At 46.1% G+C, this 14154-nt stretch overlaps 1 protein-coding gene across 2 annotated transcripts in view; it reads left to right on the forward strand.

Moving 5' to 3' along the window:
• LOC309564635 (pancreatic lipase-related protein 2-like) overlaps positions 1–5469 on the forward strand; it is an 86809-nt gene extending 81340 nt beyond the window's left edge. For both annotated transcript variants that reach the window (XM_082269296.1, XM_082269295.1), the window contains exon 13: positions 5258–5469. In XM_082269296.1, the coding sequence (XP_082125422.1) occupies positions 5258–5378 (121 nt within the window). In that variant the 3' untranslated portion in view covers positions 5379–5469. The remainder of the gene's footprint in view (positions 1–5257) is intronic.
• The last annotated feature ends 8685 nt before the right edge of the window (positions 5470–14154 follow it).

Consider the following 14154-nt stretch of genomic DNA (forward strand, 5'->3'; position numbering starts at 1 on the left):
CCACCACCGAGGATTGCAGGGCGCTTCAGTTTGCCTCCTGTTCCTAACTCCTCCTACTCCGCTTCCTCATCCTCTACCGCCTCCTCATCCGGACAGCGTAACACCTTCACCACCAACTTCAGCACGGCCAGGGGTAAACGACAGCAGGCAGTTTTAAAACTTGCCTGTTTGGGGGAAAAACCATACACCGCGCAGGAGTTGTGGAGGAGCATGGAACAGCAGACAAATGAGTGGTTGCTGCCAGCGAGCCTCAAGCCCGGCCTGGTGGTGTGCGATAACGGGCGAAATCTCATAGCAGCTCTGGGCCTAGCCGGTTTGACGCACATCCCTTGCCCTGCGCATGTGCTGAATTTGGTGGTGCAGAGGTTCCTTAAAAACTACCCCGATATGTCAGAGCTGCTGCAGAAAGTGTGGGCCGTCTGTGCGCACTTTCGGCGTTCTCACCCTGCTGCTGCTCGCCTGTCAGCGCTGCAGCGTAACTTTGGCCTTCCCGCTCACCGCCTCATATGTGACGTGCCCACAAGGTGGAACTCCACCTTGCACATGCTGGAAAGACTGTGCGAGCAGCAGCAGGCCATAGTGGAGTCTCAGCTGCAGCACGCACGCGTGAGTCGCTCTGCGGAACAGCACCACTTCACCACCAATAACTGGGCCTCCATGTGAGACCTGTGTGCCTTGTTGCGCTGTTTTGAGTACTCCACCAACATGGCCAGTGCCGATGACGCCGTTGTCAGCTTAACTATCCCACTTCTATGCCTCCTTGAAAAAACAATTCGGGCGATGATGGAAGAGGATGTGGCACAGGATGAGGAGGAGGAGGAGGATGAAGAGGTAACATTTCCAAGGCTTTCAGGGCAGTCATTCACAAGGGGCTCCAAGGGTGGTTTCCTGCACACACAAACGCCAGGGACACAATTGTCCAGCAGGGGCACAGTTCTGGAGGATGAGGAGGAGGAGCTGGAGGAGGAGATGGAACCATGTTCACAGCAGGGTGGCACCCAGGCCAGCTCATGGCCATCACTGGTGCATGGCTGGGGGGATACAGAGGACACAGACGATACACCTCCCACAGAGGACAGCCTTTCGTTGCCTCTGGGCAGCCTGGCACACATGAGCGATTACATGCTGCAGTGTCTCCACAACGACCGCCGAGTTGCCCACATTCTAACTTGTGCTGATTACTGGGTGGCCACGCTGCTGGATCCCCATTACAAGGACAATGTACCGTCCTTAATTCACTCACTGGAGCGCGATCGCAAGATGCGCGAGTACAAGCGCACGCTGGTAGACGTGACGCTGCTGGCATTCCCACCTGACAGCGGGGCCACAGTGGAAGCACAAGGCAGAGGAGGAGGAAGAGGTCGCCAACGCAACCAGGGCACCGCCAGCACCTCAGAAGGCAGGGTTAGCATGGCCGAAATGTGGAAAAGCTTTGTCAGCACGCCACAACAAACAGCAGCACCAGCAGCTCATATGGAACGTCTTAGCAGGAGGCAGCATTTCACCAACATGGTGGAGCAGTATGTGTGCACACGCCTAGACGTACTGAATGACGGGTCTGCCCCCTTCAACTTCTGGGTCTCCAAGTTGGGCACATGGCCTGAGCTTGCCCTTTACGCCTTGGAGGTGCTGTCGTGCCCTGCAGCCAGTGTATTATCTGAACGGGTATTTAGCACGGCTGGAGGCGTTATCACAGACAAGCGCAGCCGCCTGTCCAGAGACAATGTGGACAAGCTCACGTTCATTAAAATGAACCAGGCATGGATCCCACGGGACTTTTCCGTACCTTGTGCAGAATAGCAATGGATACCGACCTTACCCACCCATTGTTCTATTTTTGCTCTTTCTCACTCTTTTGGGGTGTACCCTCATTTAAAATTTCTGAAAAGAAGCAGTGTTGGCTACCTCGTCCTCCTCAGGGCCAGATTAACGTAGGGGCTATTGGAGCTGCAGCTCCAGGCCCCTACCTTTATATAGGCCCCGGGTTGGCCATATTCACTGTTACCGCTCTTCTGTGACTTGTAAACACAGAAGTCTGGCTTCTATGCTCGCTTCCCCAGGCAGCTCCCTCAGAACCTCCCCACACAGCACGAAGGCCGGACAAGGAGGGACAGTTGCCGATGCATGGATGTGTTTATGGGCTTCAGAGACAGCATCCCATGTTGAATTAGGCATGCATGGCTGCACCCTTCCTCCTCTGGGTGCATGCCAAGGCACGCCCCTTAAGGCCCTTCAAAATCCTCAGCACCAAGCCCATGATGCTCTTAATCCGGCCCTGGTCCTCCTCCGCCGCCGCTTCCACCTACACCGCCCATAGGTGTGCGCAGCCTATTGCATTAGGGTGTGCACCCGAGAGTTTAAATACACATGCATGTGTTTGCCTACATGTACATGGCCCCGATACATTACTCTCCCTGCTGGCAAAGAGAAATAGAGCAGAGCAGGTCCGAGGGAGATCCTTCCCATCTCCTCACTGGCAAACAGAGCGATAATGCTATGTGCCCTAGGTGATTAGGGTGTGCCCAGGTACACCCGGCACACCCTGTGCGCACGCCTATGACACCGCCACATCCACCACCACCTTAACCTCCCTCCTACTCCATATGGGCCTCGTCCTTCAGAGATGAAGAACGTTGTTTTATTTATTTTTTTTTTTTTTTAAGTTATTTCCCTATCCACATTTGTTTGCAGAGCACTCGCCATGGTCTTAACTACGTTTTGCTGCCATTTGCAGCACTCTAGCCCTTTCCATTGGTGTTTTAGAGCAGTGTTTCTCGACTCCGGTTCTCGGGGCACACTAACAGGCCAGATTTTAAGTATTACCTTGGGGAGATGAAGACTAGAATACTGCAATCAGTGAGCAGCAAATTATATCACCTGTGATGCATTTCAGTTTTTTTGCAAACCTGGCCTGTTAGTGTGCCCTGAGGACCGGAGTTGAGAAACGTTGTTTTAGAGCCATGGGGTTCGGTGTCCGGGAAAAGTTCGGCAAAAGTCCGGGGACACGGACCCGGACTTTTTTTTAAAGTTCGGCCGAACCCGCCGAACACGGACATCCAGGTGTCCGCTCAACTCTACTGATGAGCACTGATAGGTGGCATTAATAGGCAGCATTGATGAGCACTAATAGGCATCATTTGTGAGCACTGATAGGCAGCACTGCTGGACATTGATGAGTACTGATAGGTGGCACTGATAGGCAGCACTGATAGGCAACATTGATGAGCACTGATAAGCAGCACTGATGGGTATTGATGATCACTGACAGGCAGTATGCTGAACACTGCACTGATAGGCAACACTGATAGGCGGCATTCATGAGCACTGGTAGGTAGCAAAGATAGGCAGCAATGATGTGGCTGCACTGATAATCAGGACACAATCAGAGCCCTGATTATCAGTGTAAACAATGTACTAACAGTTTTGCTAGTTAACGGCTCATCTTTCCTCACACAGACACAGCATGGGAAGAAAGGAGTGCCGATAACCGACAAGTTTGTTTACATGTGATCAGCTGATCACATGGTAAAGGGCCACTGTGATTGTCTGAAGAACACAGCAGTCACAGAGCATGCTGGATGCGTGTACCAGGGGGCATGTGGGAGGCAGGATTCTGGGGTTGATGTCCACGGACGCCCACCCAGAACTGGAAGCCCAGAGCTTGGATGGAAGGGAGGGGCGGGGGGACCCTTTATGGGTTCTTGCACCGAGGCCCTGAAGGTTTTAGTTACGCCTCTGCCCCAATCCTCCTCTTCTCGGGATCCCCCCCAGTGCTCTGGGCCCCTGCCGAGTGCCACCACAGTTGCTTCCTTCCTATGGGTAAATGAAATGCATGAAGGTAAAAAAAAAAAAGCTTTTAGGATTACCTTAAAATTTAGCTTCAGTGAAAAACAGAATTCACTTTCATTAACAATTGTTTTTTTATGTCTGGGGAGTATTTGGTCACCCCACAAGTCTGATGCCGGAGTCCATAATGAAAGCAGAACATCTAGTACTGCAGGCTGGTTTGCTCAATTCGTTTAAGGCCTGGCTGGCTTCAGTGTTAGCCTGGCTCTCTGATCAGTGTAAGTAGTATGTAGGGCAGTGCACATTGGATGGATCAGATAGGAGGGCGGGTGCATTGACCATATCACACTCAGAGGAAAAACGGAGCCGAACCCGCGTAAGCTGTTCTTGAGGCTTTCCCCACCCCACAGCCACACATATGCAAGGGGCATGTTAGGAGACAGGGAATGCCTCTCCAGACTAGGACTTGGCTGAGCCTGTGCCTGCTCTGCAGCTATGGAGGATAGCACTCAAGAATCAGCAGTGCAGGGACATGTTCACCATCTACCTATCACCTACCCACAGTCAATGGGTAGATCGCGATTGACGGGCTGCTGACCCCAAAATAGGTGTTGCTGAGCTGTTAGAAACTTAAACCCAACTTCAAAGTCTTTGGTATGATCTTTGAGAATCTTTAAGGCTGAATTACTTCACAACACTAACAGCTACAAAGATCAGGGATGCGTGTTTAAAAGCCTTGTCACAGATTGTTAAGAATCTGCAAATAGTTTGCGCGTGCTTAATCTGTTCATAATTTGACTTCCCTGGTTACCCCTTTAAACTCTTGTCAATAGGATATTGCAGCACTGTACCTCAGCACTCCTCTTAAAAGTCCTCAGCTCTGATGTAAACTGTGGGTTGTCTCTTGGGAGGAGGTATGCAAATATCAAAATGCCTTGATGGGTGGATGTTGGTCTGGATGAGTGTTCCTAGGCATTATATATGTGGGTAGGGGTTGAGAAACATCCATCTTTAGGTCAAAAGTTTTTATTTTATAGTTTCAAACAGTGGAACTGCTCCCCCACCGTTCAATATGTACAATAAGTTTAAGTGGTTTTTAACCCTGTAGGATTCTATTGTGCTGTGTTTTAGTTTAGTCTTCCTAGGCAGGCTGCATTTGCATGGAAAATGTCCTAGATAAAGCCCACCTATAATGATGAACCTCCATGATTGAAAGTGGTTAAATCTGTGTAGCTTCTAATGTAATTGTGAGAAGCTGACAGTAAGCAGTGAAATCAGAGTTAGTAATTTCAGACCAGGATAGGAGCCTGTATAACTGTACAAGACTGAAGGGAAGGTTTGAGTGATGTCTGAAGTCTTTGCAAAGGTGCACTTTAAGCACAGTATTGTTTCCAGGAGTCCTCATTGTGCAACATTTTTCTTAGAAAGTTGTGTAAATGTTTTCACTAATAGATTTTTTTCCTTTTCACAGATCATCATTTTGCTCCTCGGGGATGGTCAGAGACAATATGATACTTACACTTGAACTGTGCACAGTTCACACCCACAGCCACTATGATCCCAAATCCAGTTATAGGGAGGATTGGTTGTAATCAGTTTATTCAGAGGTCACCCAAATCTCCAAACTCTTATTTCCTCCCTGGTTGGGCCCTCAGTCATCTTTGCCATACAGTGACAATAGGAGTTTATGTTTGTACTATTAGAGTTACAAGAACGAAACCCCTAAATCATAACTGTGAGCAGAAACATAGCCATTAAAATTACCATGTTTCCCCGAAAGTAAGACCGGGTCTTATAATTTTGGCTACAAAAATGCATTAGGGGTTTAATGTTTGGGGAATGTCTTATTTGTCTCCTGTCTTCTTTCCCCCTCTCCCTCCCTGTCAGCATAGGAGTCAGTATCTCTGTAATCTCCAAAATAAACCCTAGTTAAAGTCCTTGTAAAATCATTTAATCCGCGCTGTAAATGGATTATATAATGTCCAGTGTGTGTCTTTATGTAACATTGTAGAGAATACCTTTTTTACAGCATTGCTGGGCGCTCACAGGACCTGCCAGAACTCTTCTTCCCCGCCCTGAGTACTGCCAAGGGAGATCCTCACTGACGTCAGCCCTGCTCCGAGCACTGCAGAGGGAAGGGCCGCTGACGTCAGTCGGGCGGAGAGCAGGAGAGCTCCGGTGGGTCACATGAGCACCCAGCGACGCTGTAAATAAGATATTTTGTACAATAATGTTACATATAGACACACCCTGGACATTTTTTTATCCTTTTACAGTGTGGATTACATGATTTTACTAGGGCTTTTTTTTTCGTGGTAGGCCTTTTATTGCAGCCATCATAGAAAACCAAGATAGGTCTTGATTTCGGGGTAGGTCTTAATTTTGGGGAAAACACGGTAATACATAAAATTATTATTACAGCTGCCTGGATGCACATTTTCCTTCTCACGTACATGATGTTGCTATAATCTAATAAAGGAGCCAGTACTAACGAAATTATATTGTATATGATACATACATTTTATGAGGCTAATGGGAGCTGGGGTGCTAATATTGTTTACAATCAATAGCATAGACTTCCAAGATACAGTTTTGGGAGGGAAGGAGTCAAAGACAATGACACACTGACACTTGGAGGTTCCAGAACAATAACACTTGGGACTTGGAGGGTGTCACAGAACAACTACACATTGACATTTGGTGGTTCTAGAAAACTAACACTTGGAGATCCCAGACAAGGACACACTGACACTTGGGAATCACAAATCAATAACACTTGGGACTTGGGGTCCCAGAACAATGACACACTGACGCTTGGCAGTCTAAGAACAATGCTACACTCCTACTTGGGAATCCCAGAATATGGACACTTTGGGGTCCAGAACAATCACACACTGACACTTGGAGAGTTCAAGAGCAATCACACATTGACACTTGGGGATCCCCAGACAATAACACTTGGGAATTGGAGGTCCAAGAACAAAGGCACACTGACACTTGGGGGTTCCAGAACAATAACACTTGGGACTTGGAGGGGGTCCCAGACCAATGACACACTGGGGTTGGTTTACTAAAGGCAAATAGACTGTACACTTTGCAAAGTGCAATTGCCCTCTGCAAGTGCGGTTACTCCAGAGCTTAGTAAATGAGGTAAAGCTTCACTTTGCAAGGAGTACCCAATCATATGCAAGGAAAATTAAAAAAAAAAGCATTTTTGCTTGCACATGATTGAAGCTCATTTACTAAGCTCTTTACTGAGCATTTAGTACTCAGCTGATAAATAATATCTGCTTGTTTTACTCCTAGCCAATGGCTTTAAGCGGTTTACATCTAGTTGACAGGTTTATAAAAGGAAGTGTGTGGCCACGTGCGAAGAGGAGAGATAGCTCTGTCTTCTCAGAACAATGAGCGGTATTGTGAGTGAATTGTCTGCGCAGATTAAAAAAAGATTCCATTAGTGGAGGAGAATGGATGAGATCAGTGGAGCAAGTTGTTGATTGCCCCTGTAATCCCTTAAGTGTTTTGCCAATTGACAAAGGAAGAAGAGCACATATGTTTTCAGTATTTGTGTACATATATATATGTTTAGCCATTGAGCTGACAAAGGTCAAGTCTTTCCTTTTCATCTCTTACAACAATTACTTACTACAGGCAATTTAAAAGTGGACCTTGCTTTTCAAGCAAGGCCTGCTTATTCAATGTGGCCCCCTCCCCTTGCGTAAATGCAATATAATAGTGCAATAACGAGTCTGTGGGGGAAAAATGAGTTCTATAATATACTCACCTTTCCTTGACTTCCATACTGCATCACTCAGATGCAGACAAAACCCCTCACTAGCCCAAATCTCACAAGAAGAGGCTACAGCAAAGTTCAGGATTGTCTTCTTTATGGGTTATTGGGCTATAAAAATTCTCTGAAATCTGGCTGGGAAGAGGATAAGGTCACCTTTGCTCAGGTTCAATTTGAGGAAGCATGGAGATGGTAAGTATATTATCTAACCTTGTCTTTGCAATTTCTTCCAGCATTTAAAGCAAGAAGGCACCTTGAATAAGGAGATATTGTCACTGAGGTGCATTGTCCAATTTAACTGGGGAATTGCTTTTCGCAGATATTAAGTTAGAGTTTCTTTACACAGACAATTGTTAGTGTCAGAAGAGTTTTTCCCTCCATACAAGTCAATAGGTGAAAAAGTAGCTCAAGTGAAGGTTAGGTGTAGCTCAGAAAGGGGTCATAAGCAGCTCAGGAGGATGTCAGAAGCTTCTGAACTGCTTCTGACCTCCTGAGTTGCCTCTGGCTTTTTTTCTGGGATGCTTCAGACCTCCCAGGGAGTTGCTTTTGACTAACTCCTGAGTTGCTTCTGGCCTCTTTTTGAGCTGCTTCTGATCTCATCCCAAGCTGCATCTTGACCTCTGTCTAAGCAGCTTATGACCTCTATCTGAGATGCTTCTGACCTTGTTCTGAGCTGCTTCTAATCTCATCCCAAGCTGCTTCTGACCTCTGTCTGAGATTCTTCTCACCCCATCCTGAGCTGCTTTTGACCTATATCTGAGATGCTTCTGACATCCTCCTGAGCTGCTTATGACCCCTTTCTGAGCTACACCTAACCTTCACTTGAGCTAGTTTTTCGCCTATTGACTTGTATGGAGGGAAAAACTCTTCTGACACTAACAATTGTCTGTGTAAAGAAACTCTAACTTAATATCTGCGAAAAGCAATTCCCCAGTTAAATTGGACAATGCACCTCAGTGACAAAATCTCCTTATTCTAGGTGCCTTCTTGCTTAAAATGCTGGAAGAAATTGCATTGGGTTTAGTCCAAAATTGGGTTTGGCTGAACAGGACCAATCAGCAGCAACTAAGACATACCCCATCCCGTAGCTGCACGTACACTAAGTCGCGGAGAAAGAGGACACAATAACATATGGAGGTCCCAGAGCAATGACTGACACCTGGGGGTCTGAGAACACTGATACACTGAACTTGGGGATCCCAGAACAATAACACTTGGGACTGTGGGGTCCCCAGAAGGACACACTGACATTTTGGGATCTGAGAACAATGTCACAATGACACTTGGGGATTTCAGTACAACACTTGGGTGTCCAAGAATAAGCAAACAATAAAACTTTGGGCTCCCAGAACAATAACTCTTGGGACTTAGAGGGGCCCAAAACAAGGAATCACTGACACTGTGGGGTCCCAGAGCAATAACGCTTTGGATTTGGGGGTCCGAGAATGAGGACACACTGACACTTGTGGGTCCGAGAACAATGACATGTTTATACTTGCGGGTCTGTGAATAAGGACACACGGACACTTTGGGATACCAGAAAAATGGTACACTGACACTTCCCACTGACAGATCTCAGAAAGAGGACAAACTGAGACTTGGAGATCTCAGATTAAGCACACACTCGCACATGGATGTCACAGAAAAATGGAACACTGACACCTAGGGGTCTGAGAACCCTGATACACTGACACTTGGGGATCCCAGAACAATAACACTTGGGACTTTGGGGTTCCCAGAACAATGGCACACTGGCACTTTGGGATACCAGAATAGGGACACACTGCTACTTGTGGGCTGAAGAGCAATGACACTTGGGGTTCCCAGTACAATAAGACCCGAGGATCTCAGAATAAGGACACAATGACACCTGGGGGGTCCCAGAATAATAAAACTTGGGAGTGGAAGGGGGCCCAGAACAAGGACACACTGACACTCGTGGGTCTCAAAACAATGACACATTTGTAGAGGGGGTCCGAGAAAAGGGACACTTAGACATCCCAGAACGAGGACAAACTGGCACTTGCAGATCCCAGAATGAGCAGACACTGGAGCTTGAAGTTCCCAGAGCAATGGCACACTGACACCTGGGGGTTCCTAGAAGATGGACACACTGACACCTTGGGGGTGAAGTACAATCACATATTGACACTTGGGAATCCCCACACAATAACACTTGGGATATAGGGTTCCCAAATGATGGACACACTGACATTTGGGGGTCCGAAAACAATAACACTTGGGGCTTTGGGTTCTGAGAAGATGGACATACTGACACTCAGGGGGCCGGAACAATGACACACTGACACTTGGGGATCTCAGAATAGGGACACACTGTTATTTTGTGTTCCAAAAACAATGACACACTCGCACTTGGGAATCCAAGAATATGGACACACTGACACTTGGGGGTCCCAGAGCAATAACACTTTAGACTTGGGGGTTCCAAAATAAGAACACTCTGAGATTTCTGGGTCCTAGAACAATTCCACTCTGATACATGGGGGTCTGAGAATAAGGACACACGTACACTTGGGGATCCCAGAACAATGGCACGCTGACACCTGATCACAGAATGAGGACACACTGACACTTGGAAATCTTAGAGTGAGCACACACTGAAGCTTGGGGGTCCCATGACACACTGACACCGGGGGTCCTAAAAACACCTTTACATTGAGACTACACTTGGGGATCCCAGAAAAATAACACTTGAGACTTTGGGGATCCCAGAAGATGGACACACCAGCACTTGGGGTTTCCCAGATGATGGACACATTGACACTTGGGGTCCAAGAGCAATAAAACTTTGGACTTGGGGGTCCCAAAATAAGAACACTCTGACTTTTGTGGGTCTCAGAACAATGACACATTGATACCTGAGGTCTGAGATTAAGGACACGCAGACACTTGGAGATCTCAAAATGCGCACAAACACTTATGCTTGAAGGTCCCAGTACAATGGCACACTGACATTCAGCAGTCCCAGAACAATGTGAAAAAATATACTAAGGTATATTCCACGTGCCTAGGAGTAATCTAATGATAAATAGTAATTGTTATATTATATTATATGATGTAGGGTACAGCAGCTGCTGTAGAAAGAATGAGTAAATTAGAGGGTATTGGTCTTACTAAAAGGCCAACTACAGCGCTTGCTAGTTAAACCCTACTTAAATAGCAGTAATAATAACTGAAACAGGTGATATGTGATGAACATAAAAACTTTCAGTAAAATATATATAATCTGTGATTAAAATTAAAAAATAGGTGATATTAATATAGTGATTAAAGGTGACTTGTGGACAACCTTAATAAATAACAAATACCAAAATCATTCAATAATCTAATAAATAAATGCGTGCCACAATATGCATCAGTGACTTAATAAATAATATATGAATAAATATGTTCAACGGATATGATCAATGATAAAGTCCAAAAGGTGACTGTAGTGCTCAAAATTCTTATCAACAAAAGTCCTCAGTGATTGTGAATTTTCCAACAAATTCAAAAGTGCAGGTGCTCAGACGTGATTGTCCATGACATCGATTCCTTTCACCGTGTATATGGATAGAGTAAATCATTTACCGGATCTTGTGGGTCCTATATGCCGTATAGCATTAGGACCACTTGTGCTTAGTTACCCCCTGGGCTGGGATGGCTTCCCCTTTAAGATCCTATGGGCTGGTGCCGCCTCCTTAGGCTCCGGGTGTACGGCCAGTTAAATATTGGAGAAGGAGAAAGAAGCTCCAGATAGTGTAGTAATTCAAATTCAATTTGGGTTAGATTGCAATAAAATATATAAAAGGGGATCACTGGTGGTCAGCGGTGTGGGCTGCGCGTCCTCCCTGCAGAGTGGCGAGCGGTGCTTCTGGCTTGCGTTCCACCTTACGTGACGTGACGACGCTATGCGTTCCAATCTAACGCGTTTTGTCACTTGTTGTGACGTCCTCAGAGATCCCAGAACAATGACACACTGACACCTGGGGGTCCCAGAATAAAGACACACTGACACCTGAGGGTCCAGGTCCAAAACCTTTTATACACTGAGACTACACTTGGAGGTCCCAGAAATATGGCACACTGACAACTGGGGGTCCAAAAACACTTGAGACTACACTTGGGGAACCCAGAACAATAACACTTGAGATTTTGTGGATCCCACAAAATGGACACACTGACACTTGGGGTTCCAAGAAGATGGGCACACTGACACTTGGGGATCCCAGAATAAGCACACACTGACACTTGGGGGTTCCTAAGCAATAACACTATGGACTTGGGGGTCCCAGAGTTAGGACAACATTTGTGAGTCTCAGAACAATGACACACTGATACTTTGGCGTCTGAGAATAATGACACATGGACAATTAGAGGTCCCAGAACACTGGCACACTGACACCTGGGTGTCCGAAAACAAGTGTACACCGTCACTACACTTGGGGATCCCAGAACAATAACACTTTGGACTTTGGGGATCCCTGAAGCAGAGCAAACTGACATTAAAGCCTAGTACACAGTATTTTTTTTTTTTAACGGTCAACCCAACAGGGCTAAACGAAAAAAAAACTGACAGCTCAGGAGGACCCGCTGTACTATCGATCCGATGGTAGTACAGCGATCCCCTGCTGATCTGTTGTGTTCTGACAGAACACCCCGCCAGAACACTCCAGTCAACGCACTCAGCCATAGGCTGAGAGCACTGATCAGTAGACCTATTTTGATCATGCCTCTTCGACAGAAAATGGACGAATGGCCTGCTTCACTCAGGCCAACTGCAGTACACACAGGCCAAATTTTTTTTTACCAGCTGATGTCACCGACATTCAGCCCATGTGTCCCAGGATAATGACACACTGATACCTATAGCAATGATGTACTGACCCTGAGGGTTCCAGAAACAATGACGCACTGATACTTGGAGGTCCCAGACCAATAACACACAGACTTTTGGGGTTCCCAGAATAATGACACGCTGACACTTAAGAAATTTGCCCTGTAGTTTCCTATTTTTTTTTTATGCCACTTTAAAATAATCTTTTTGGAATGACGTGCCATGGAGTTACTTGCACAATACACCTCAAGTATCACAAATGTTTGTAGCTAAAGAGTTTCCGCTGCTGATCTTTTCTTCTTCATCTCCAGAAGAGGAAAGACAATATCCTGTTGGCTGCTTGGAGACCCTCACTGCTCCATTCTCAGGCCAAGAAGATGGGAGATGGCATTATGCCAGTCTGGAAAATAGCAGAGACACTCCAGATTGCGCTCCAGAGCCAACAAGTCAACAGCTGTAACATTGGAGAGGGTTAAGTGGGGAGGAGAAGAGGGGACAAGACAGATGAAAAAAAAAAGCTTTCTTCTAATGTATATGGAGAATAGGAAAAGAAACATTTGGAAAAATGAATGCCCCTCTTACTAATGGTGGCACATCTCAGCAGGTGAACGCAATCCATTGTGAGCATAATAATGCACTCCTGCAAGCTTTTATCATCGGCGCACAGAATGCAGGGAGACCATGATCCCTCTACACCTCATCTCCAGGTATCTCTGGTTAATGAAAACAGCACGCACAATGGCGCACAGTGGCAGTATCCTGTGGCCAACCCCCATGCTTACCTTGAATTACCTGCTTGCATCTCCATGACCCCATTAAAAGCTGAGCAGGCAGCACAAATCCTCCCAACTTGCTGAAGAATTCACTTAACAGGCTGTATTATTCCCAGGACAAACAGCTGCTCCTCCATTGTGTCTCTGGCAATCTGTAAGCCTTTTCTACAGGCAAGGCCGCAGCTTTTCCCTGCAAACAATAAGCATTTAGCACTTGGCTGATAAATATTATCCACTTGTTTCACTCCTTGCCAATGGCTTTAAACTGTTTACATCTAGTTGACATGTTTACGAAAGGAAGAGCGTGGCAACGTACGAAGAGGAGGGCCTTCAAAACACAAGAAGTGGTATTGTGAGTGAACTGTCTGTGCAGATTGGAAAAGATTCCATTAGAGGAGGAGAATGGATGAGATCAGTGGAGCAAGCTGTTGATTGCCTCTGTAATCGCTTAAAGTGTTTTGCTGGTTAACAAAGGAAAAAGAGCATGTATGTTTCCAATATCTGTGTACATATTATATATTTAATAGACTGTGTGTTCGGCCATTGAGCTGACAAAAGTCAAGTCTTTCCTTTTCATCTCCTACAATTTCTTTTACAGACAATTTAAAAGTAGACCTTGCTCTTCAAGCAAAGCCCGCTTATTCAGTGTGGTCCCCTCCCCCTTGCTTAAATGCAACATAATAGTGCAATAATGAGCTTGTGGGGGGGGGGAATAGTCATATAATATACTCACCTTTCCCCAGCTTCCATATTGCAGAGAATGACATCAATCTCCTGCTGACAAAGGGTTTGCTTTACTAAAACTGGAGAATACAAAATCTGGTGCATCTGCTCATGGTAGCCAAGCAGTGTCAGCTTGTTTCTTTTTTTCTTCAAGCCCTAATGAAGAGCTTGAATGAAGGGTGTATCCCTGGAAGCACTTTGGTTTCAGGTAAATGATTTGGGGTCTGTGTGTAAAATTGCTGTGT

The sequence above is a fragment of the Pelophylax lessonae genome (genome assembly GCF_965119305.1).
Source record: "Pelophylax lessonae genome assembly, chromosome: 9".
Lineage (NCBI taxonomy): Eukaryota > Metazoa > Chordata > Amphibia > Anura > Ranidae > Pelophylax > Pelophylax lessonae.